General features: G+C 43.6%; 1 protein-coding gene across 38 annotated transcripts in view; it reads left to right on the top strand.

Annotated features, from left to right (window-relative positions):
- Positions 1-23,106, top strand: part of ARB2A (ARB2 cotranscriptional regulator A) — a 362,761-nt gene that overhangs the window by 27,618 nt on the left and 312,037 nt on the right. For all 38 annotated transcript variants that reach the window (XR_014787657.1, XM_084833676.1, XM_084833666.1 and 35 more), the window contains one exon: positions 3,318-3,418. Coding sequence is in view for 37 of the 38 variants with exons in the window: in XM_084833676.1 (XP_084689802.1) it covers positions 3,318-3,418 (101 nt within the window). In the remaining variant the exon portion in view is untranslated. The remainder of the gene's footprint in view (positions 1-3,317; positions 3,419-23,106) is intronic.

Here is a 23,106-nt window from a genome sequence, read left to right as displayed (position 1 = left end):
AAGTATAAAACTTTAAAAATTAGAAGCCTTGGAAGAAACAGAGTATAATTATGCCATGAAGAAAGGGATATTGGGACCTGAGATATTGGATATGAAGTTGGGGAGGAACATTCTCCTGGAAGTTAGTAATTGGGAAAAGCACTCTGAAATGAAGGTAATGTCAGGGCTGAGGAAGCTAAACTATTTTTGTTTAATTAGTATATTCACAAGCAGAGATACTGCAGATAGCATAAAGTTCTCATTTTTTATTTTGAGGCTTCAGTGTTTTTTCAAGGAAATGCTGTTCTTACAAAAAAAAAGACTTCACTACAAAACTATGCATCTTTGCTTTGGCAAAGAAAAGATAATTAAGCTTTATCTTTTTCCACTGAAGATAATTTCTATTAACTTTAACCCTGCTTTTACATTTAGATATTTCGAGCTTTGGGGATAATAGTCTTGGATTGTCTTTTAATTACTTATCTAATTTTACTAAATTGTTAACTATATTTTGAACAAAATAATTAGTTTTTTTGTTTGATTTTGGAGCAAACTTTGGACTAAGGCCTGGTTCGCACATAATGGCCAGGTTCGGATAATCACCAGGGAGAAGAAGCCACAGTGGCTTCTTTTTCCTGCCCTACGTGTGCTGCTTGTGTGCCTGCCATTTCCCTAATTACTTTTGCTGTGGCATGGGTTGTCATGTTGTCCGAACCCAGTGAGGTGCGTGGCAGGGGTGGCTTTCAAACCACCCTGCAACCCATGGCTTGTTATAGGGGTTATGGGTGGTTTGGAAGCCACCCCCACCATGCACATTGCCAAGTTCAGACAAGGTGTGGTGAGGGTAATTAGGGAAATGGCAGGTGTGCAAGCAGCATATGCAGGGGGAGAAAAGAAGCCACAGTGGCTGCACAGTGGCTTTTCTTCTGCTGATCGTCCAAACCTAGTCAGTGACAACCCAGTGATTAGTCAAAGCCAACATCGATTTGTCAAGAACAAATCCTGCCAGATCTGATCTCATTTTTTGATCAGGTAACCTCCCTTGTGGACTGTGGGAATGCTGTGGGCATAATATACCTCAACTTCAGCAAAGCTTTCGACAAAGTGTCCCATGATATCCTGATGAGCAAACTAGCTCAAAGTGGGCTAGATGAAACAACTATCAGGTGGCTCCACAGTTGGCTACAGAATCGGACTCAAAGAGGGCTTATCATAGGATCTTCTCAAACCGGGGAGAGGTAACAAGCAGGGTACCGTAGGGCTCAGTCCTGGGTCCAGTGCTCTTCAACCTTTTTAGTAATGACTTGGAGGAGGAGGTGCAGGGAATGCTGATCAAATTTGCAGATGACACAAAATTGGGTGGGATAGCTAATACCTTGGAAGACAGAAACAAAACTCAAAGGGATCTTGATAGACTAGTATGATGGGCAGGAAACAATAGAATGAAATTTAATAGGGATAAATGCCAAGTTCTGCACCGAGGAAAACGAAACCAAATGCATGGTTACAAGATGGGGGATACGTAGCTCAACAACATTACAAGTGAGAAGGATCTTGGAATTGTTGTAGATCACAAGCTGAATATGAGTGAACAATGTGATATGGCTGCAAAAAAGACAAATGCTATTTTGGGCTGCATTCATAGAAGCATAGCTTCCAAATCCCAGGAAGTACTAGTTCCCCTCTACTCGGCACTGGTTAGGCCTCATCTGGAGTACTGTGTCCAGTTCTGGGCACCGCTTACTTTAAGAAGGATGCAGACAAGCTGGGGAAGGTTGAGAGGAGGGCAACAAAGATCATCAGGGGACTGGAAACAAAGCCCTATGAGAACAGACTGAAAGAACTGGGCATGTGTAGCCTTGAGAAGAGAAAACTGAGGGGAGATATGATAGCACTCTTCAAGTACTTGAAAGGAAGAGGCCAGGATCTCTTCTCGATCATCCCAGAATGCAGGACACAGAATCATGGGCTCAAGTGACAGGAAGCCAGATTCTGGCTGAACATTCAGGAAAAACGTCCTGACTGTTAGAGCAATACGACAATGGAACCAATTACCTATGGAGGTGGTGGGCTCTCCCACACTGGAGGCATTCAAGATGAGGCAGGACAGCCATCTGTCAGGGATGCTCTGACTTGGATTCCTGCATTGAGCAGCGGGTTGGACTTGATGGTCTTATAGGCCCCTTCCAACCCTACTATTCTATGAACCCTGAGTATGGGTTGTCATTGAATTGTTTGTTGTTGTAGAATCTTGGGTTGTCGATATGTGCTTAAGTATGGGTAGTTAACCGCAAACAACCCAGGAAGAGAACCCATGGTTTGTTGTTGGATTGTGAACTATGAGTCTACAACCCATAGTTAAATCATAGTGCAGGGTTCATACATAACAACCCATGATTCAACAATAACCCATACGCAAGCTGTACTCTGGGATGTCATGTGCGAACCAGGTCTAAGACCGTAGTTTCTGGTAGTATTCTTCCCACCGCTAGTTTTATATTTCCCTTGACCTATCAACTGATTAAGCTTCTGTTTTGATCCTGTTATGAGTAATTAGATGTACCCCATAAATAGAACTGTAATGTATGAAAAATAGTTATTACTTGCAACAAAGTTGATATAATCCAGTATTGCTACATTTTTGGGACTTCCCAGATCTGACCTGAACTAGTTCTCCATTTGATAGGGTAGTATCATGGTCACAATCCTATAGTCTGAGATCTACTGCATTTAAAATTACTGTAATGTGTACCATTGATTCTGGGAATAGGGTGACTTCTTTAATCTTGTTTCATATATGAAATTCAGCTTTGTGCAGAAATTTAGGAATGCTGCAGAATAATTGCTAGGTTAAATATTTTTCTTAGCAGTGTTCCATTGTCTCTAGGCCTTCCTACAACTGATGTAAATCTAATGTAGAAAAATGTAGTCATTATAATATAGTCCATTTTCTTTGAATACCATTATAGGGTTAAATTCTAAGGACAGCAAATGGAAGGAAACATACTTTAAGGAACATTCCCACTGTGTTCTCCTCACTGAACGATCCTATTCTCCAGACTGTGGTTCTGTCCAGTTTGGGCTGATCAGCTTGCCCACCCCATGCCCCATCCCACTTGCCTTAGCTGGGTTTCCAGTGTGTCAGGAGATGCTTTTTAGGAGTTCTTTTGGTCATAATTCACAGGATCCAACCCATCAATGGGGAGGGTGTAATAGTAACTAATTATTTAAATAAGAATGTCTGTGTGTGGTAAACAGTTTTATTGTTTATAGAGAACTATTATCTCTGAAGCTTGTATTTTAAATCTAATATTGTGTGTGTGTGTGTTTTTTTGTAGAGGGTCAACTAAGGCATATAAAAACTGGAGAGCCATTTGTTTTTAACTACCGTGAAGATTTGCATAGATGGAACCAAAAGCGTTATGAAGCTCTTGGAGAGGTATATATTATATAACTAGCAATATATTACTGTATAATGTAAGGTTCTGTGCCTATGTCTTATTATAGTGTATTAACCAAACATAATATTATTACATAAGGGAGAAAACTCCATATTTTAAGGATATGATCACCTTGAATAGCCACGTAAGTCGGGATGATGTGATGTGAGGAAAGTAGCTGCCCTGCTTTAAATGTGTAGCAGCCATTCAATGTGGTATAGGCAGATGCCTAGTTATGGGGTATCAGGTGAGGAAACTGTTGGGTTTTTTTTTTAACAAAATCTTGCAGTAACTGTTGTAGTAGAGCCCACTGCTTGCACCACAGTTATCTACAGGTATGTGTGGGATTGGGCTGTCCATTTAAATATACCTTCTAGCTACACCTAGACGTTTATTTGTGTGATTTTTTTTAACACATTAATATCATGAAATACTGAGTTTTCTTGTAAATTATGTTTTCATACCTTATTTATCCTGCTTAGATTTTAATGCATCTTGGGTCTCATGTTGCTTTCCTTGTTGTAGCTTTTAATTGACATGCATAACTAACTAGCCTCTGGGGTTTGTTGTAACAAAACATGAACTTTATTTTGACTAGCATGTTATGTAAGTAAGTTCCTAGATCTTAATATTAAGTTAGGGTTGTTTTTTTAAAAAGCCTACTATCATTTCATCCATTGATTTTCATTTTCTCATTAATGAGAGCTTTGGGTTTTCCCCTATATAAAGGGTGCATCAAGGGAGCCTGTCAGATTTGAGATAGCTAGCCATTGCCAGTTGTTTTTTCTTGGCTTGATCTTGTATCTTATGAATGACTTTAAAAGGCCTTTGTGTGTGTGTGTGTGTGTGTGTGTGCGCGCGCGCGCGTGTGTGTATACACTTTTTGTTTGTTACTTTTGCTTTTGTGCTTGAATTCAAAAATTTTGGAGGAATGACAGAGGTCTCTGAAGCCATCTATTTACTGTGCTGTTTTACCGAACATAAATAAAATGCTTGAATACCTTAAGCAAGGGATGAGATGTAATACCAGCAGATTCAGTGTAGTCCTCTGCATGTTTACTAAGAAGTCCATCTATGTTTAGTGGGGCATACTCTCAGGTGAGTGTGCATAAGATTGCAGCGTAAGTCAGGCTTACAGTTTGTAATGTGTTTATACTGCAGAATATACAAATAATAAATGCCTCCAAAGAGTTCATAAATGTTAAACTGGAACACATTTGATCTTATACTACAGTATTTTTACAGCCCTCATCCTTACAACCTTGATTGATGGTAGATTGTCAGTAGTTGTAAGACTTCCTTGTTACTTCCCATTGATTTCTTTGTAGCTGTAAATTAATCTGTTGATTAATGACTTGGTATGTTCATATCAGTCACCTGGCTTGCACACCATGACAGCCCATGATAAAACAAGCCATGATGAGTTGTTACTATGTGTTGTCATGTCATGCGAACCCAGCACAGTCGCTTAAGTGAGGGTTGTTAATCACAAACATACCATGCTGAGAACCCATAGCTTGTTGTTGGGTTGTTGGCTGTGGGTTGTTTAAGCCATATTTATTTATTTACTTAAAATATTTTTTGGCTGCCTATCAGGACGAAACCCCTCCGAAGGTGACTTACAGAAAAAATACATAAAAACAGTTACAGTATTAAAAGCGATAAAATGTAAACACAATAAAATAGCAATAGAAACAATAATAAAAGCCAACAATAAAATCAACAACAACAATGGCAGTCACATCAAGAGAAATCCAAGGTAAAAGCCATGGGTTGTCATGTTGTACAAACTAGGTTTGCACGACTTGTTTATTTCTTTGATTGGAACCCCACCTTTCTACCAAAAAATGGCACTCAAGGTGGCTTCCAAAAGCTACAGAGTCGTTTGGCAAGAGTGGCAAAAATGCTGACTCCTCTACTTTCCTAGCAATCTTGCTAGCTGTTTTCCAGCCATTGAAGTTTGTCTGGCAACACTTGCGAAAGGGTTCATCTTGCCTCCCTGCTCCCTCCTGCAGTTTGGCACTTCTCAGGAACGCGCTTCCCATGGTAGCAGTGGGATATTTTTTTTCATGTGGTCTAGTTACTCTTAGCTGCACTGAGCGACCTTGGAGGAAGATGGCTATGCTTCCAAGTTTGGTTGTGTCTGCATCAAAAACTGTCTCAAAACAACCCCACTTGTGTACCCGTGTCACACCTCTCCCCAGTGGCCCATGCTCAGAGAAGTCTTGTGCTGCCATCCCCCCATAGTCAACAAAAAATAGTGGTAACCTAAGGATGATCCCAAAGCCTCCTGCTTCTCTGGATGTAGGAACTGGTGGGCTGACAGCAGCCTCTGGACTTGGCCACTCTGTAGCTACTTTTATTTCACTTTGTAACCACTTTTACGTTACTTTCCGTTACCAGATCTGGCTAAGAACTGCGATAGCTAGGAAAACTCCACATTCACTAGAGTCCTGAACTGAGGAAGACTACTCAGCCTCACTATTCTCACCTGCTGTTGAGTCCCCCTCACAAGCATCACAAGCTGCTAAGTTAATACAGTTAACACAGGCAACTTCTCAGGCGTGATCTTCCCAGCAAGGCCAATGCCAAAGAATGCACACCAGGTTCTGGACTGATGCTGAACTAAGTGTATTCATCGACCTCTGGATCAGTCTAGAGGCACAGGAGGCCCTACAAAGCATCAGGCATGACACACTGTTCCCATGGTTTTCTAAGCAGCTGACAGTGTGAAGCTTTGCGCATAGTCCTGCACAGTGTAGGAAAAAGCTGCATGGGCTGAAGAAGTCATTTTATGACATGTTGGTGACAATTCTGCTCAACAGGAAGGACGTAACACCTGGTTATAGCCCTGGTAGCGGCTTCCCTTTGTTGCATCCATCAAGTGTTAGACATAGCCCTCTGAAGCCCAGCCTTTAACCCACCAGGGATTCCTCCTCACTGATACCAGGGCCATCAAGGAAAGTATATGCTTCATGGAGAGACATGAACCCTAGGTTCATGTCTCTAGGGACATGAACCTAGGGAGGGACCCATCTGTGGCTCGTCTACCCATTGCAAGTATGCCTAAGCAGTGTTGCATCCCATCAGCAACAGTCTCACGACTGCCGGATGCTGTACTTGCCCCCCAAATGCTTCATATGGAACCTTTCACAGAATGCCTCCCCCTACTTTGTTTGAAAGTTCTCGGGCAACAACAGCCAGAGAGTGTGGTGGCTGCTTTCAAAGCTCATCACTACTGGCCTTACAAGCTGCCACTTCTGCTTTGGGGACCAGCAGCCCCACTTACTTCTCCAGTAGAAGCAGCCCAAGTGGGTTTCAACCATTACAAAGAAACCCAGACACTACTAGTCATAGGGCATCAGCAGCTGCTTCCCAAGCGCAGGATATGGAGCGTGCCATTTGTGAAATGGTCTGGAGCACTTTTCCAAGGACAATGGTATCTGAGATAGACATCCCTGGGGATTTTCTAGCGTTCCAGATCCTGCTGAGGGTCCTGAGGGTCCCTGCGTAGCAACTGCCCCAGGAAGAGGAACAGCAGCTTGTTTGCCACACAATAGCTTGTGATGAGCTCTCAGCGAACTTGTGATGTGCTCTGTCGCCCATACAGGTGCACCTCTGCCCAAGCAGGCTCACCCTGGAAAGGATACTTCTCCCAGAGTTGGGTGGAGAGTGCTGGAATGCCACAGCTAGAACAGGACTTGGTTGCTGTGTTTACTGAATAGTGACCCCACCTTTACAGGATTCCTGCCTGGGGCAGGAGAGCAGCAGTTGGCCATAGAAGAACTGGTTGAAGAGCAGCAGCAGCTACGAGCAGATAACTGCTCTGCGAGAGGTGCAAGAGGAGGGTGTGGAAGGCGATGCACCACTGACTAATGCACTGAGAGTGGCGTGCTTCAGGAAAAAATGCCAAAACGATCACATGCAGCTTGCTAGAGACTTGGTTCACACCACAAAAGTGTCAGGTGAACGCACGTATGAACATTTCATGGAACTGGATGCCAGGGATGAGGGGTATAGAGTGAATGATCGTGTCCTGTCTGTGTGGGCGATGCACTACATAGCTCAGAGCATACACGCTTCTGGAGAGTCAGTAGTTACTGCTCTGTGTGAAAGCACGCACAACTTGGATCATACTTTTGAGTGGGCCATGCTGGACTGAACTGCCACAATGGAAAGACAGACCAATGTTTTACAAACGTTAGCAGCAGCCTTGGCAGTAGGTATTCCAGGACAGCAGGCTCAAGCCACTTACTGGTACTACCTGTATGGTCCCTGCTACAGCAGCAGCTTCCTTCTCCCACTTAGGGTCAGTTTTAACAGCCTGTTCGGGTGCCCACAGTTGGCATTCACTGTGATCTACAGCCCCTTCCGCCTGTGGCTCCTGGTGTGTGCTTCCTAGAGGACAAAGACGATAAACTACAAAACAAAGAACTACTGACTTTCTTATGGGCAGCAGCCGAGATGGAAATTGCAGTCAGCTGGAAAGGAACACACAAACCCACATTACAGCAGTGGTACCTCAGAGTTTGGTCAGTTGCTCTTATGGAAAAGCTGACCCAAGCCAAAAGAGCAACCAGGAACGTTAACTATAAACAAGACTTCTATTAATCTTGGCATCAGTTTATAATACATATGATTAGGCACAAGGAAACATTAAAACCGCCACAGACTCATGGTCAATAATGGAAAGATTTGTTAGGATAATAGAGCATGAATGGAGTAGGATAAATGAATAGAGTATAGTGAGGCAATCTCTCTATTGTAATGTAGGATATTGATGACAGATGATAGTCAATGTATTCTGAAGTTGTCTTATTGTGTATTAATGCTGTAGTTGTTAAAAAATAAATAAAAATTAATTACAAAAAAAGAGGGTCCCTGTGTGCCTTCTCAACCTGGGCGACCAGGCTTTTGTGCTTCAGCCTTGGCTCATGGCACTGTACCGTACTCAGAGAAAGCCCAAATAAAAAAACCTCAGCGATGAGCATACAGGGCAACACTACTAGTGGAGAGAGCATTTGGATGACTAAAGTCACAATGGCGCTCTCTGTACACACTTCTGGTTGTTGAGGAAGACTTATTAGCAGATATTATTGTGTGCTGCATTCTTCACAACATCTGCAAATCAAGGGGTGATGTTCTCCTGGGGTGGAACTCCCACCTTCCTGGACCTGGGTCTGAGAAAAATGCTATCCCTATTGATCCCCAGCACCAGCAGCCCACCCTGCACTCTCTAAATCTCTGCTCAGGAACAGCATTGCATTATGAAGCATGAGTAATACGAGTAGCTATAGCTTACTTCATCTGGAACCATTATCTACAAGTCATCTGTGGCTAAGTACTGCATGTCATTGTGCAAAGCCATTAGGTACCTCCGCCCCCCCCCCCAGCCAAATGAAGCAGTTGCCTACCTCCTATGATGCCCTGATCAACCTTTTAGTAAATTATCTTTTGTAATCCATGCCAGGTGTGTGTGTGTGTATGTGTGTGTGTGTGTTTCTTTAACATCTCTGAGGGGAGCCTGCAAGTGCTTTGGAACAGTAAAGGAGTCAGACAGACAGGAGGGGGTGCATAATTTGAAGACGGCAGTAAGTGGAGTTGGGAGCAGTGCCTATTCCAGTGCTAGCTGAATAGTGGCAGAAACATTGCAGCTTCGCTACCTACACCCACTCCCACTTCACCATTCTCCGTGGGGGTTTTCTTTTTTGGAAGATTGGAAAGTAACAGAGCAGTGGGTGCTTTGAGGTGCTGGGTGGAAGAAAGCATTGAAGCAGGAAGAGGTTGTACAGGTGAGTGACAGGCCAGCATGGCGTTGCAAGCGAGAAGAAAGACACAGCGGTGGGGTGGAAAGGGGGAGAAAGGGGATGCAGCAATTGATTCCCACAGCTCATTACAGCACCAATCGATTCCCACGGCTCCTTACAGCACCAGTCGAGGGCGGCAAGGATGTTTTAGTGCTCATACAAGGCTCCAGTGGGTGGATTGGACTGGGGGTGTGTCAACAAGGCTTCAAGGGAAGAGTTTCATTGGGGCAGTACGAGCATTCCTGGGTGCAGTGTAAGATGCTCCCTGACAAGAGTGGACCAATGGCAAAGAGGCTGTTGATGTAGTGAAATGTTGTCAATGGTTGCCTGCCCTGCCACGAAGCCTCTAGGGATATATGCTGGGAGTGGGCAAGTGGGGTGGAGGTAAACAATCCATGACCTGTGCACTCTATCATCTGATGGCAGTATCCCTGTTTTTATTAACTTCAGAGAGGTTCAAAAGTGTAGTTATATTTCATATAAAAATGGTAGACGCTACATAATATCAGTATGATGTTGAGCATACTATTAAACATCCATATGAGGACTATGATTGGGTTTGGATGCCACACTGTGGCTCGTAGTGAGTTGCAAACTTGGGGTTTGTTGTGTCATGCGAACCTGGTGAGTATGAGTTATGTGCGGGTTGTTTAATCCTTGCATAACCCACTCCTGCTGGGTTTGCACAACATGTCAACCCATGAGTGGGTGTTGCATATTCAAAATGGCTGCTGCATGCACCCCACATGTGCTGCAGCGTCACTGTACCCATGGTGGGCATGGTGTCGTGCAAACAGCCTCTATAAACCTGAGTGAAAAGAAATGGGCTCTTGCTTAGCTGTTGGTACAGCTGGAATATAATACGATGTCCTATAATTTTATTGTATCTAGAAAAGGCTATTAACTGAGGTGCGAAGAAACATTAAATAGGAACTACCTTTAGCAAGTACCTTTCGCAACTAAATAACAACTGTAACTATTTCTAAAGGGGGAGGAAAAGAGGGAACAGGGAGGGTGAAATTTAGTCCACCAGCAGAACATTATATGTGATTTTAAAAAGTGAAATGGCATTAATTGGTGAAAATGAAGGGTTTTTTCTCCTGCATTTAGGGAAAGGTGCCGAGAAAGCACAGATGGGGGTATCTTTTTCAGAAGAATGGACCGCAACACTTATATTCAAGATGTATAATTGCTTGCTTTGTGAAATGCTGTTCTGGCTTTGGGATGCTTTGCCCAAGTTTATTGTTTACAGCAAGTAGCTGAGATTGTGTACTCAACTTCCCTTTGGTGCAGGGGTGTTTCTTTTGTTCATCTTATGAAATTTGTTAGGTTGGACATGAGCTAAAAAGTTTTCAGAACTACATGTTTCAAGCTCTGTTATGTATTATTCAGTATAACTTTCTAGCATGCTAAAAAAAATTAACAATTTAAATAAGGCAATAAGGCACCATTGGTGTAGCAGCAGCTGAAGTCTATATGGCTCTAGGATTGCCTTGAAGCAGAGGCATCTGGCTGCAGATGGTGTGAGCTAGTTGTGGAATGGAGGGTGGGGTGACAAAAAGGAGGTGGGAGCTCTGTAGAGTTCAAAGCTCTGCTAGAGTTCTTGTACTATTTAACACTACTTTTTTAAAGCAATTATTCTGTAAAGTCCAATAGGAACACAAAACTGGATCCAACTAAGATAATATTCAAGAACAGCTTTGCATAACGTTTCTTTATTGCTAGTCAGACAAAAGGATATTTTCTTAATCTGAGTGAGATGGCTGAGTTTCAGACAAGCGAGTGTGGAGGTTTATAAAGTTACATTACAGGATGGAACTATACTATGGGCAAGTTTACACTTCACGCTAAGCCACCCCGAGAATAAGCCACGGTGGGTGGATGGCTTGTCCATTACTCTAGACAGATGATCACTTGCGTGGTGCTTGGTGTCGCTTGTTTCTTTCTCAGTCCTGCTCAGTCCTCCTGGCCGCTGCCGGCATGTATCCCAGGTACCTTTGTGGCAGAAATTCTTGTTTCTTTACTCCCTATGTCAGCATGTTTTCTGCAATTGGTCCGCTGGGGTTGCGGGCTTACAAACGAAACTCCCCCCTCCTCCTGCATTAGATCTCCAAAGGGATTTAAGTTTCTGAGCCCTTATGAATGTGGGAATTAGTTCACAAGCTTTTAATTTTAATTTTAGGGGTCTTGCGCAAGTGTGAAGAACTGCAAGACCGCCTATCTGCAATTAGAAACCAGCATATCCATATCTCCCTTTTCTCAGTGGCCTTGTCAATTCTTCCTTCATTTCAGCACTTCCTGAGTGGAACTCTCCCCTCCTTGCATCAAATCTCAAACAGGGAATAATTTTCTGAGTCCTTATGAACACAGGAACTTGTTCGCAATTGTTTTTCGGGGACCTGCACAAGTGCGAAAGACTGCCTGTCTGCTATTTAGCCAAGCATATTAATATCCCTGTCTTGTCAATGCCCTTGTCAATTTCATCTTCCGCTTCAGTGCTTCCCTTGCTAGTGAACACTTTTTTTCACTAGCAAGGGAAGCACTGCTGTAATTGAAGCAAAAGACTGCTTCATGAAGTAAGAATACCCACCCCTTCTCTTCTGCAACTGCCAGCCACTTTCTGCTCCGCACCCCTTCATGTTTGTTGCTCGTCTCTAGTGGTCTCTGTTGCTAGCTGTCAGATGTACACGAGGGTTATAGAAAAGTGAACAGGATTGCTAAACATATGCAAATTTCAAGGCAGAGCAGGGACAGAGTGGGTAAACATATGCAAATTTCAAGGCAAATACTGCTAAAGCGCAGTAACTATTCTATTTTACCACATTTGTGCAAATATCACTGAAAGTTAAATAAAGTTAAAAGTGAGCAAATCTCCCCAAAGGTTGTATGTGGGGGGGAAAATAATGTTAAATTTGTGCAAATCTCCCCAAAGTGGGGAAAAGGTGTCTAGGGAGGCAACAAAATGGAAGAGTAAATTGACTAGTATCATTTCAAGATATAATAGAGAAGGGAGGGTGCTGTTACACTTGTGTCCTGCTTGTGGTTGACAGCTGGTTGGCCACTGTGTAAACAGAATGCTGGCGTAGATGGTCTGATTTAGCATGGCTCTTATGTTCTTATGGATATCATTAGTGAGATTGTGAAGAGCAGCAAGCAGGGTTTTTCACCGCTCTTGCCAGGCGGCTCTCTCCCCATTTTAAACAACTCATGCTGGAGTGACTCTGCTGGGTTCGGATGTCACAACAAGCCACCCTGAAAACAAGCCACCCTAAGCAACCCTACTACAAGCCATGGATGGCTTGTTTGAAAAAAACAACTCATGACAGAAAAGCTGTGCTGGGTTCGGATGTCACTTTGGGTTCAGATGTACCCTGCAACCACCCATAGTGACAACCCATGACAACTTAATGTGATGTGCAAACCCTGAGAAACATGAGGCTGCTGCTGGAAATAGCACTTTCATAATATACCTCATGTCCTAATATACCTCACATACATTTCCCTGCCCCCGCAAGCATGTCCACTGAGGTGGAACATGGTGATGCCAGGAGCATAGAGGGCTGGTTCAGATGTAATTCTAAATCATAGTTGATTGTTATGAGAAAGAGCTGCAGTGAGCTTTGGGCTTGTGTACTCTCCCTTTCTCCAGTCTGGCTGCAAGGAGGAGTTTAGAAGCTTTTGCTTCCATTTTAGATTAATCACAGCTTGTTTTGTTTGAACCTGGACAAACTAGTTATGAAGCTGGCTTATTTAGTTAACCACAACTTACAGTTTAGATGAAATGCTAACCTGCAGTTAATCTAACATGGAAGCTTCTGTTCTCATGGCCATCTCGGAGAGGGAAGGGAAGGGTGTATGAATCTCAGACTTGTCGAGGCTTATTCTGTTATGCTAAACCATTGCTTAGCACTGTGTCTGAACACAGCCAACGTAAGGTAAGATAAATAAGGGGTAATTAAACATGGGGAGCCCCTTGTTTATTTTTGTAAGAAGGGAATTAAACATGGGGATCCCATTTAAGGTGGCAGCCCCATCTTTCACATTTATGCTGAAATGTCCATGATTCTTAACTCTACAACCATCCTCTTCAGTTATATACCTTCATCAGTATCTACACCCTTATTCTCAGCTTGCTTCCTGCTCTGTTAGCATGTCTGTTTCTTTGATACACCACCAAGATTGTGCTGAGTTCTCTGTGTGCTGGGTTTCTCCTAGTTTTGCTACTCTTTCTTCACACCACTCTAGACTTCCTGCTCAGACAGGGTTTCCCAGCAACCACATCAGTATTTTTGAGGAGCTACTGTTGACCCTTTCTTCTCTTAACTCTGTAGGCCATCCTGCATGATTTGTTAGCACATTAAAGATATATTTTTTAATTTGTAATGCAGAGTATGCATTACATTCCTGGCCCATGAAAGCAATTGCCACAATAAATTGGTTAGACTGCTGCAACAAAGTTTTGAAGCACCTTAAAAGACTAACATGGCTACCGCTCTGGAATAATTTCTTGAAGGCTGACTGCTCTTTTGGGAATGTTGCATTTTTATGCAAAGTATCATTGTAACAGTTCAGAAAATGATTATGAGTGTCACAGACTCCAGTGCTGGCTCTAGCTCTTTGAAGACCCTTGCGCAAGATGCCTTCAATGAACCCCCTTCCTCAGTCTATTTTCTTAACATCATTGTCAATAACTGCTTTTATTCCTCATCCTCTTTCTCATCATTGTTACTACTTGCCTGACTGAGAGGCAGAGAGCTAGTGAGCAAGTATGCAGTGGCATCTTCTGCTCTTATAGAATCATAGAATAGTAGGGTTGGAAGGGGCCTACAAGACCATGGAGTCCAGCCACCTGCTCAATGCAGGAATCCAAGTCAGAGCATCCCCAACAGATGGCTGTCCTGCCTCATCTTGAATGCCTCCAGTGTGGGAGAGCCCACCACCTCCCTAGGTAATTGGTTCCATTGTCGTATTGCTGTAACAGTCAGGACATTTTTCCTGATGTTCAGCCAGAATTGGGCTTCCTGTCACTTGAGCCCATTATTCCATGTCCTGCATTCTGGGATGTCCTGCATTCTGGGATGATCAAGAAGAGATCCTGGCCTTGTTGTCTGTGACAACCTTTCAAGTACTTGAAGAGCACTATCATATCTCCCCTCAGTCTTCTCAAGACTAAACATGCCCGGTTCTTCCTTCTTACCACCACTGTTGTCTGGGCCACAGCAAGAGACAAGTGAGCAAGTAGTTTGCAATGGTGAATAAGAGGAACAATTTCAAGGGGTTCTTGTTGGCGGCCCCTGCTGGGGTATGGGCCCTCAGCAGGTGCTCAATCATGCCTATCCTTGATGTCGGCCTGACAGACTCACAGGCACCTATTGGAAAGAAGTTAACAGATTTAATGATGAGCAGCTCCCCTCCCCCCATCCTAGTGGCTTTTCAGACATGGCATCTTGTTTTAATGTTTTTATTGTATTTTTGTTCTAACAAAATACATAACAAGGATATATAAGTAGAACAACACAAAACGCATGCAGACTGTAGAACACTGCATGCTTTAATTGCCATACAGAATTAAGACACAGGATATGTGATTAATAATGTATATACTAGTTTCTTATGTTTTCATTAACATTTCTATTGTAAGCCTTTCATTTTTTTTTAGTTATACCCCTCCAAAAGTAGGGCTGTGCTCTCAGTGACTGGTGTTGTGCAGAATTTGTACTGATGTATATAATACAGGGAAACCAAATTTCTATAAACAAATCTCGTTTAATCATCCTTCTAATCAATCTATTGTGCTGAGTTTGTTTTTGAACGAAGAATACTGCTCAGATGTTTGAAAATCACCCATCAGTTTATAACCTCTACCTGTTTCCCAGTACTGTGCTATTATCTTCTTCCCTGCGCTAAAAGTAACAAAGTAAGGTCCTGAAGAAGTAATTGCTTTTGGGTGTCATCAAAAATGGATAAAAGGGTCAATAAAGAAGGGCTATGTACTGTTTGGGTTATTTGCGATATATAATTGAACATAGAAATATAGAATACCTTCATGCATTCACAAGTCCAACACATACGAAGTAGAGTACTCCTGGTTTGATAAGAATATAGCATCCTTCCTCCTGCTTACTTTCTACTGTTACAAGTATCTTTTATTTACATCCTCCAATACTCGGTTTCTTTCTTACTACTTTGTAAAATGCTGTGCTACTCCACTCAAACTTGTTCATCAATGCCTGTCTGTCCATTTAAGCTTGCCACAAATAATGCAAATGTACACGAAACACCATCAGTACAGTGGCTGTTTAAATAAACTTCATTTCAGTGGCCTTCATATGGTGAACTTTTTGTATGAAGTCAGCTAACGTGCAGACAAGCCTCCTACAACTCTGCTACCTCAAATGCTGTAGCATGCTTTCCATTTTGTGAGTTGATCCAGGTGAATAGCTCATCACACAGAAGTATCTGTCATAGGGATCAGTTTAAAGCATCCATACTTCTCTTTTGGGGTTGCAGGTTTTAGAATAGAAACATAGCTGTCTTAGCAGATAATGACCTGACAAAGAGCTTGAGATGTACCAGAAATAATGGGAAGGAAGACTTTATAAAATGGAATGGAGGAAGGCTTCAGCAAGTGGTTCCCTCTCTAGAGGAGTGATCCCAGCCACAGGAAATTATGTGAAAAGTTATAGATCTCCATGTCAGTGAGGGAAATTATCAGTAGTACAATCTGGTTCTTGGAGGCCATTTTTGTGAAATATAGTTTGCCCCACGGCAGCATGCTCCACTAGAGAAGATTCAAGTCCCAGACTGTTGATTTTGTGTGAAAAATCATACTGCAGAGCTTGAAGCCTGCTCTCTCATAATTAAGATGCAGACAACTTCAGCTAGTCAACATGGACCTTCACTTCCAAGCACCAGTAATTTGATATACACTGACACCCTCATGCAAAACCATTGATTTCTTTCTCCTCTCCCAATCTTCAGATGAAAATAACTCTTTGAAAGCTCATTTAGCTGCTATGCAGTTTTTGGATAGCTTTTCACTGTAATTGGTGCTTAGTCAAGGGTTGTACATCAGAAGGTTCTCTGGCATCTCTTGTTACTGGCAGGTTTGTCACTTTAGGGTCAACATAGAGCTTATTCAACCCAAGCATATAGCAGAACAGTATCTAGCCTCAGGTCAGCTTCATCACTTGAGAGTTGCTGCAGGGAAGTCTGCTGGAATTCATTTTGCGTTTTCCCATATATCCTGAAATGGTAAAGTAGAAAAAAAGTGGATAGACTCTTGCTTACCACAAATACATTTCTTTGTTTAGATCTCTTATTTGTGCAGCTGGATCTAGCTTTTGGAGGACTTACTACCAACAGCAAAAAAGCAAAACAAATTAAACCCTGCTAGTTATAGTAACAAGGGAGAATAAAGTTATGAAGAATAAAAGCTATAATCAGGATCATGGTATAAGCTATAATCAAGATCATGCTCTGCTGGTCCATTTTTTGCATGTGCAACATACAACATCAGAAGCATTTTGTATTGTGCTCTGATATTGCTTCTGTTAGAATCGTCACCCATGTTGTGCAATATGCTTATTTCTTTCTGCAACTTGGATAAAATGGAGCAGTCATGAATATAACACTTGACCCTTCTTTCCACCACAAGCTAGATGCCATTTTGTGGCTGGCACAATCAGATTTTGAGTCCTTTATTACCATTATGTTTGCTTCAATAATTGTACTCTTAACCTATATAACTAAGTGCTTTACTGTTTCCATAAAATGGCAGATGATTTAAGTGAACCAAAAGGAGTTAGGCCCTATGGGTAAAATTGTACTGGGTATATGTTTCTAACATGCTGCTTTGGGATAAACATGTCTTAAATCAACTCATTGCCCACATTTACATTCTTGTTCAGCTTTACTGTAGACAGGGATGTTCTGAAAAGACTGATCTTTCTATTAATACTGTGATGCTTCTGAAATCTAAATTATATCAGAGTTATTTGCAAAGGGCAGTAATGAATGATTATATATTCTTAGGCTTAAGCCTAAGAATATATAATCATTCATTATTGCAAATATTCTTCAGATCAAAAGACTGTTCATAGAAATGTACAGGGTAGCAGTTTGTTGCTTTGCTCTGGCACTTAACCACCTATACTGCTTTGCCACCTGCACTGGGACAGCAGCAATTATTGGAGCTTGTGAACTGGAGCTAGGGAAGACTACTTTTTGTGTGTGCAAAGGATAGCTCCTCAAACGTGTCATTGTTTTGGTGCAATAGCTGAGAACAGGAGTACTCTGATCAGATACCCCTTACTTCCAATTACTGAGGAAGTTTTACTAGGTAGACAGTGACGGGGTTCTCATGACACAATAAGTCATGGTGGGTTGTGAGCGTTGTTAGTGTCAGCATGCTTTACCGTGATGTGCGAACCCAGCACAGACGATTCAGCATGGCTTGTTAACCACACACAAGCCACCCCAAGAACCCATGGCTTGTAGTAGGGTTATTGAGGGTGACTTGTTCTCAGGGTGGCTTGTCACGATATCTGAACGTGACAGCGTGGATTGCCCTGAGCGGCTACAGAGCCGCTTGGCAAGAGTGGCAAAACGTATGCCACTCCTCGTGATTTTGCCAGTGCTGCTTCCAACCTCCCTCCTCCTACACCAGTGATGTCTGCCCCTCCACTGATACTGAAAAGGCACTTTGAAGGTCTGGATTTTTTTCCCTGGTGCTTTGGAAGTATGCAGATGGGTTCGTTGTTGTTGTTATTATCTCTCCTGGCCCTTGTCAGTTTTCTCCCCCACTTTCGATGTTTCTGCAAGTCCTGTTCAGCAGCGGCTGAATGGGATGGAGCAGTTGGGGTGCCCCCATCAGCAGTAATTACACTCGCCCACCTCAATTTTTAGTTATTTATTTATTTGTTTGTTTATTTTTTCATTTCATTTCATGTCTATACCGCCCAGTAGCCGAAGCTCTCTGGGCGATTCACAAAAATTAAAACCAAACAACACAAAATAAAACAATTTAAAATATATAGAACATTAAAACCACAATATAACAATACAACCACAATAAAACCTAGCAGCAGTGCAGGAGTTTAAAACACAGATTTAAAACAGCAAATATAAAAATTTAGAAAGCTAAAATGCTAAAATGCCTGGGAAAATAAAAAGGTCTTCACCTGGCGCCAAAAGGAATATAATGTAGGCGCCAGGCAAACCTCACTAGGGAGCTCATTCCAGAGCCGGGGTGCCACAGCAGAAAAAGCCCTCCTCCTAGTAGCCACCCGCCTCACTTCCTTTGGCAGGGGCTCACGGAGAAGGGCTGCTGACAATGACCTTAAGGTCCGGGCAGGCACATATGGGAGGAGGCGATCCTTCAGGTAACCTGGCCCTAAGCCGTTAAGGGCTTTGAATGTTAACACCAGCACTTTGAATCGGGCCCGGAAATGGACTGGCAGCCAGTGCAGCTGGAAAAGTACTGGCGTAATATGAGCTTGCAGGCCAGTCCCTGTTAACAATCTTGCTGCCCTATTTTGGACCAGCTGAAGTTTCCGGACCATTTTCAAAGGCAGACCCACGTATAACGCATTGCAGTAATCCAGACGAGAAGTTACCAGAGCATGGATAACTGTAGCTAGGCAATCTCTGTCCAGATAAGGGCATAGTTGGTATACCACCCTAAGCTGATAAAAAGTGCTCCGTGCCACTGAGTTCACCTGTGCCTGAAGTGACAGTTCTGGATCCAAGAGCACCCCCAAACTACGAACCTGATCCTTTAGGGGGAGTGCAACCCCCTCCAGAACAGGTTGAATATCACCTAGCCAGGCAGACGAACCACCCACTAACTGTACCTCCACCTTGTCTGGATTGAGTTTCAGTTTATTGGCCCTCATCCAGTCCATTACCGTGCCCAGGCACTGACTCAGAACAGCCACTGCCTCACCTGGTTTTGATGAGACAGAGAGGTAGAGCTGGGTGTCATCCGCATATTGATGGCACCTCAGCCCACACCTCCGGATAACCTCCCCCAGCGGTTTCATGTAGATGTTAAACAGCATGGGGGATAAAATAGAGCCCTGTGGAACCCCATGGCACAATTGCCATGGCACAGAGCAGTAATCCCCCAGCACCACCTTCTGGAATCGGCCATCCAAGTAGGAGCGGAACCACGGTAGTGCAGTGCCTCCAACTCCTAAACCAGACAACCTATCCAGAAGGATACCATGGTCGATGGTATTGAAAGCCGCTGAGAGGTCCAGGAGAATCAACAGGGTCGCACTCCCCCTGTCCCTCTCCCGTCAGAGGTCATCCCACAGGGCGACCAAGGCAGTTTCCATTCCAAAACCAGGCCTGAAGCCCGATTGAAATGGATCTAGATAATCTGTTTCATTCAACAGTGCCTGGAGCTGTCCTACAACCACCCGCTCAAGCACCTTGCCCAGGAAGGGGATGTTGGCCACTGGCCTATAACTGTTAACATCCTCTGGGTCCAGGTTAGGCTTTTTCAGGAGTGGTCTAATTACTGCCTCTTTTAAAGCGGCAGGCACCACTCCCTCTCTCAAGGAGGAATTTACAACCTCCTGGACCCAGCCGGACAACCCCTCCTTGTTTGATTTAATAAGCCATGAAGGGCAAGGGTCAAGCACACAAGTGGTCGATCGGACTTGGCCAAGCACCTTGTCCGCATCCTCAGGCCTCAGTAACTGAAACCCATCCAGTAAAACTGGACCAGACGGTGCTCTGAACGCCTCTACCAATGGAACTGCATTAATGGTGGTGTCCAATTCATGATGAATCTGAGCGACTTTATCCTCAAAGTGCTGTGCAACTTGTCACAGCGTGCTACCGAGGGTTCCACCGTCTCTCTCCCTGGCCCAGAATGTAACAGGCCGCGAACCACTCAGAAAAGCTCCGCTGGATGACACTGAGAAGATGCAATGCTGGTGGAAAAGAACTGTCTCTTTGCCACCCTCACCGCCACAGAGTAGGCTCGATAGTGGGCTTTTACCTGTGTTCGGTCAGACTCAGCACGAGTTTTCCTCCACCTGCGTTCTAGCCGTCTCCCCTCTTGCTTCATTGCCCTCAGCTCAGGTGTATACCAAGGAGCTGGCCAGGCTCTCCTCAGAGGGAGAGGGTGCTTGGGCGCGATCATGTCAACCGCCCGAGTCATCTCTGCATTCCACAGAGCGAGCTGGGCTTCGACAGGAGCACCAGCCATACCAGCAGGAAAATCCCCCAGAGCCCTCTGGAATCCATCGGAATCCATTAATCTCCAGGGGCGGACCATTTTAATAGGTCCCCCACCCTTGCAGAGGGGAGAGGCCGCCAGGAGTCTAAACTTCAGCAGGAAGTTATCTGACCATGACAAAGGGACAGATGTTAATTCCTCCACTTTCAGATCACCATCCTCCTGCCCAGTTGAGAAAACCAGATCAAGTGTGTGTCCTTTTATATGCATTGGGCCGATGACATGTTGGGACAGCCCCATGGTTGTCATGGCGGCTATGAAGTCCTGAGCCGCCCCGGATACAGTGGCCTCGGCATGGAAGTTGAGATCCCCCAGGACCATCATCCTAGGGATCCTCAACACCAAGTCCGAGACCACCTCCGTCAGCTCAGGCAGGGAGTCTGATGGGCAACGGGGTGGGCGGTACACCAACAGAATCCCTAATCTGTCCTGGGTACCCAACACAAGGTACAAACACTCAAGATCTGCACTCCAATGAGCAGGAAGCCTGGAGAGGGAGATTGAATTCCTATAGACCACGGCAACCCCCCCTCCCTGACCCTCAAGTCGGTGTTGGTGCTGCACCAAGTACCCAGGAGGGCACAGCTGGGAGAGAGTGACCCCTCCCAATTGCTCTGTCCTGTTCAGCTGTTGCTGTCTGGGTTTATGGAAGCTTCGAAAGTGGGGAGGAAACTGACAAGTGTCAGTTCAAGGCATAATAGTGAGAGGATGAAGTTGACAAATGGGAGTTCTTGGCTTGGCTCCCCTCCCCCATTGCGGCTCCTCTTTGGAACAAATACTGCTGGGGTTACTGCACTTCAGCAAATCTGCACAAATCTCCCTGAACTTTTTTTTTTAACATTGTATTGATGCAAATCTCCCTGAAGGTGAGGAAAAAGGTGGTGTGATTGGGGCAGGTGTAATTAGTGCTGATGCAGGCATCCCAATTGATCCGTCCTGTTCAGCCATCACTGAACACAATGGGGGGGGGGCAACAAAATGGGGGAGAAAATGGACAAATGTCAGTTCAAGGTGTAATAGTGAGAGGATGCCATTGACAACTGGGAGTTATTGTCCCTCCTGCCGCCTTTGGTGCTCCTTTTCAGAGCAATTACCTTGCTTGCATTTTTTTTTTTCAGTGCTTCTGAATTGCACAAATGGGTTCATATTTTTCTTTAGTATTATTTTCAAGTCCTTTGCAAGTGTGCGCAGATTATCGTGTCCACCATGTGCGGTCTTGTCAATTTCCTTCTATATTACCGCTGTCAAGGGAAGTGCTGAAGTGGAGTAGGTAATATACTAGGAAATGGATAAGGGAAGATTGCACATAGAAAGCTGGTGAATCTGAGCGCTTATGAAGGATTGGGGGAAAATAATTTTTTAAAATTATGAACCCATTTGCCTACTTCTGAAGCACAAAACTTTTTTTTAAAAGGTGGCGAACAAAGTAAGTGCTCTGAAAAGGGGTAGCAGTCGAAGTGGGGAGAGTGGCTGGGAATTTCTCCTGCTGTAGGAATGAGGATATGAAAAGGATTACGGCCAAAAAGACACTGGGATATGTGCAGGGAGTGAGACTGAGGGGGAGGATTGAAGGGGAAAGAAACCATGCCAAGCCGCTGCACACCTGGGATCATCCATTGGGAGCAATGTAGGTTGTTCAGTGAGCAAGGTATCCACCACAGCTTATTCTCAGGGTGGCTTAGTGTGATGTGCGAACTGGCCCTTTCTCTTGCAGTTTTAAAGTGGGCAGGGTTAAAAAAAAAAAAAAGAAGAAGCAATAACACAGTTAGACAGTTTTCACTTATTCATAATGTACTTTCACTTTCTTGGTTTTTGTCTTTAAGGCATGTGGAAATTTTGTGCAGAGTATGTTGTTGATATTCTTATCTGGATTTCAGTTTTGTTCTGTGCATCTTGCATGTGAAACCTAAATGTGGCATCCCCAGTAATTTATCGAAATTTAATTCCAGTACGATGTGCTTAGAAATTTAGCCAAAGTGGGCTTCCTGAAGTTTTAAGAGGCAGGTGGTTCTACTTTATTTTCCAGCTTCCATGAGCAAAATCTAGACATGTGCATATTGGAGGAATTCTTATTCTCTGTATTTGAATAAAATCCTTCAAGATAGTGCTCAAATGAATTCAGAATTCAGTTGTCTGCAAGGTCTGCTGTATGATTTGCAGAGGTGGGGGAGAGAGTCATATCAGCTAATACAATGACGTCTTGAAACCCCTCTGTAAATTTGGAACAACATTGTGACTGAAATAGACTTCTTAACTTATCTTTAAAATAAAGTTTGCTTAACTTTATCTTGTGTTCCACTTGGAAAATACAAAGTCAGTCAGTCTCCCTCTCCTTCTGAGTGAAGGCAGGGTAAAAAAAAATCTGTTTAGACCCCCTTTGACCTGTTCCTCCTCTGTTCAGTGAATAAAGGGTGAATAAAGGTCTCCTGTCAGTATGGCTCATGAACTGGACCTGCAGTGACAAAGGCAGATTGTTTTAGGTGGCCTGCTTATGATTTGAAACTATTTCTCAGCAAAACAGCCATTCTTGTATCTATGAATATGTATTATATATGAAATAGTTTTTATCCATTTTAGGGCACATAATTCACACAACAGCAGGAAGTGCAATCCGTGGTTGTTATTACAT

The sequence above is a fragment of the Heloderma suspectum genome, chromosome 2 (assembly GCF_057233095.1).
Source record: "Heloderma suspectum isolate Gila_16-S chromosome 2, 16-S_ref, whole genome shotgun sequence".
In the NCBI taxonomy this organism is placed as follows: Eukaryota; Metazoa; Chordata; class Lepidosauria; order Squamata; family Helodermatidae; genus Heloderma; species Heloderma suspectum.
This window is presented reverse-complemented; position numbering and strand designations above follow the sequence as displayed.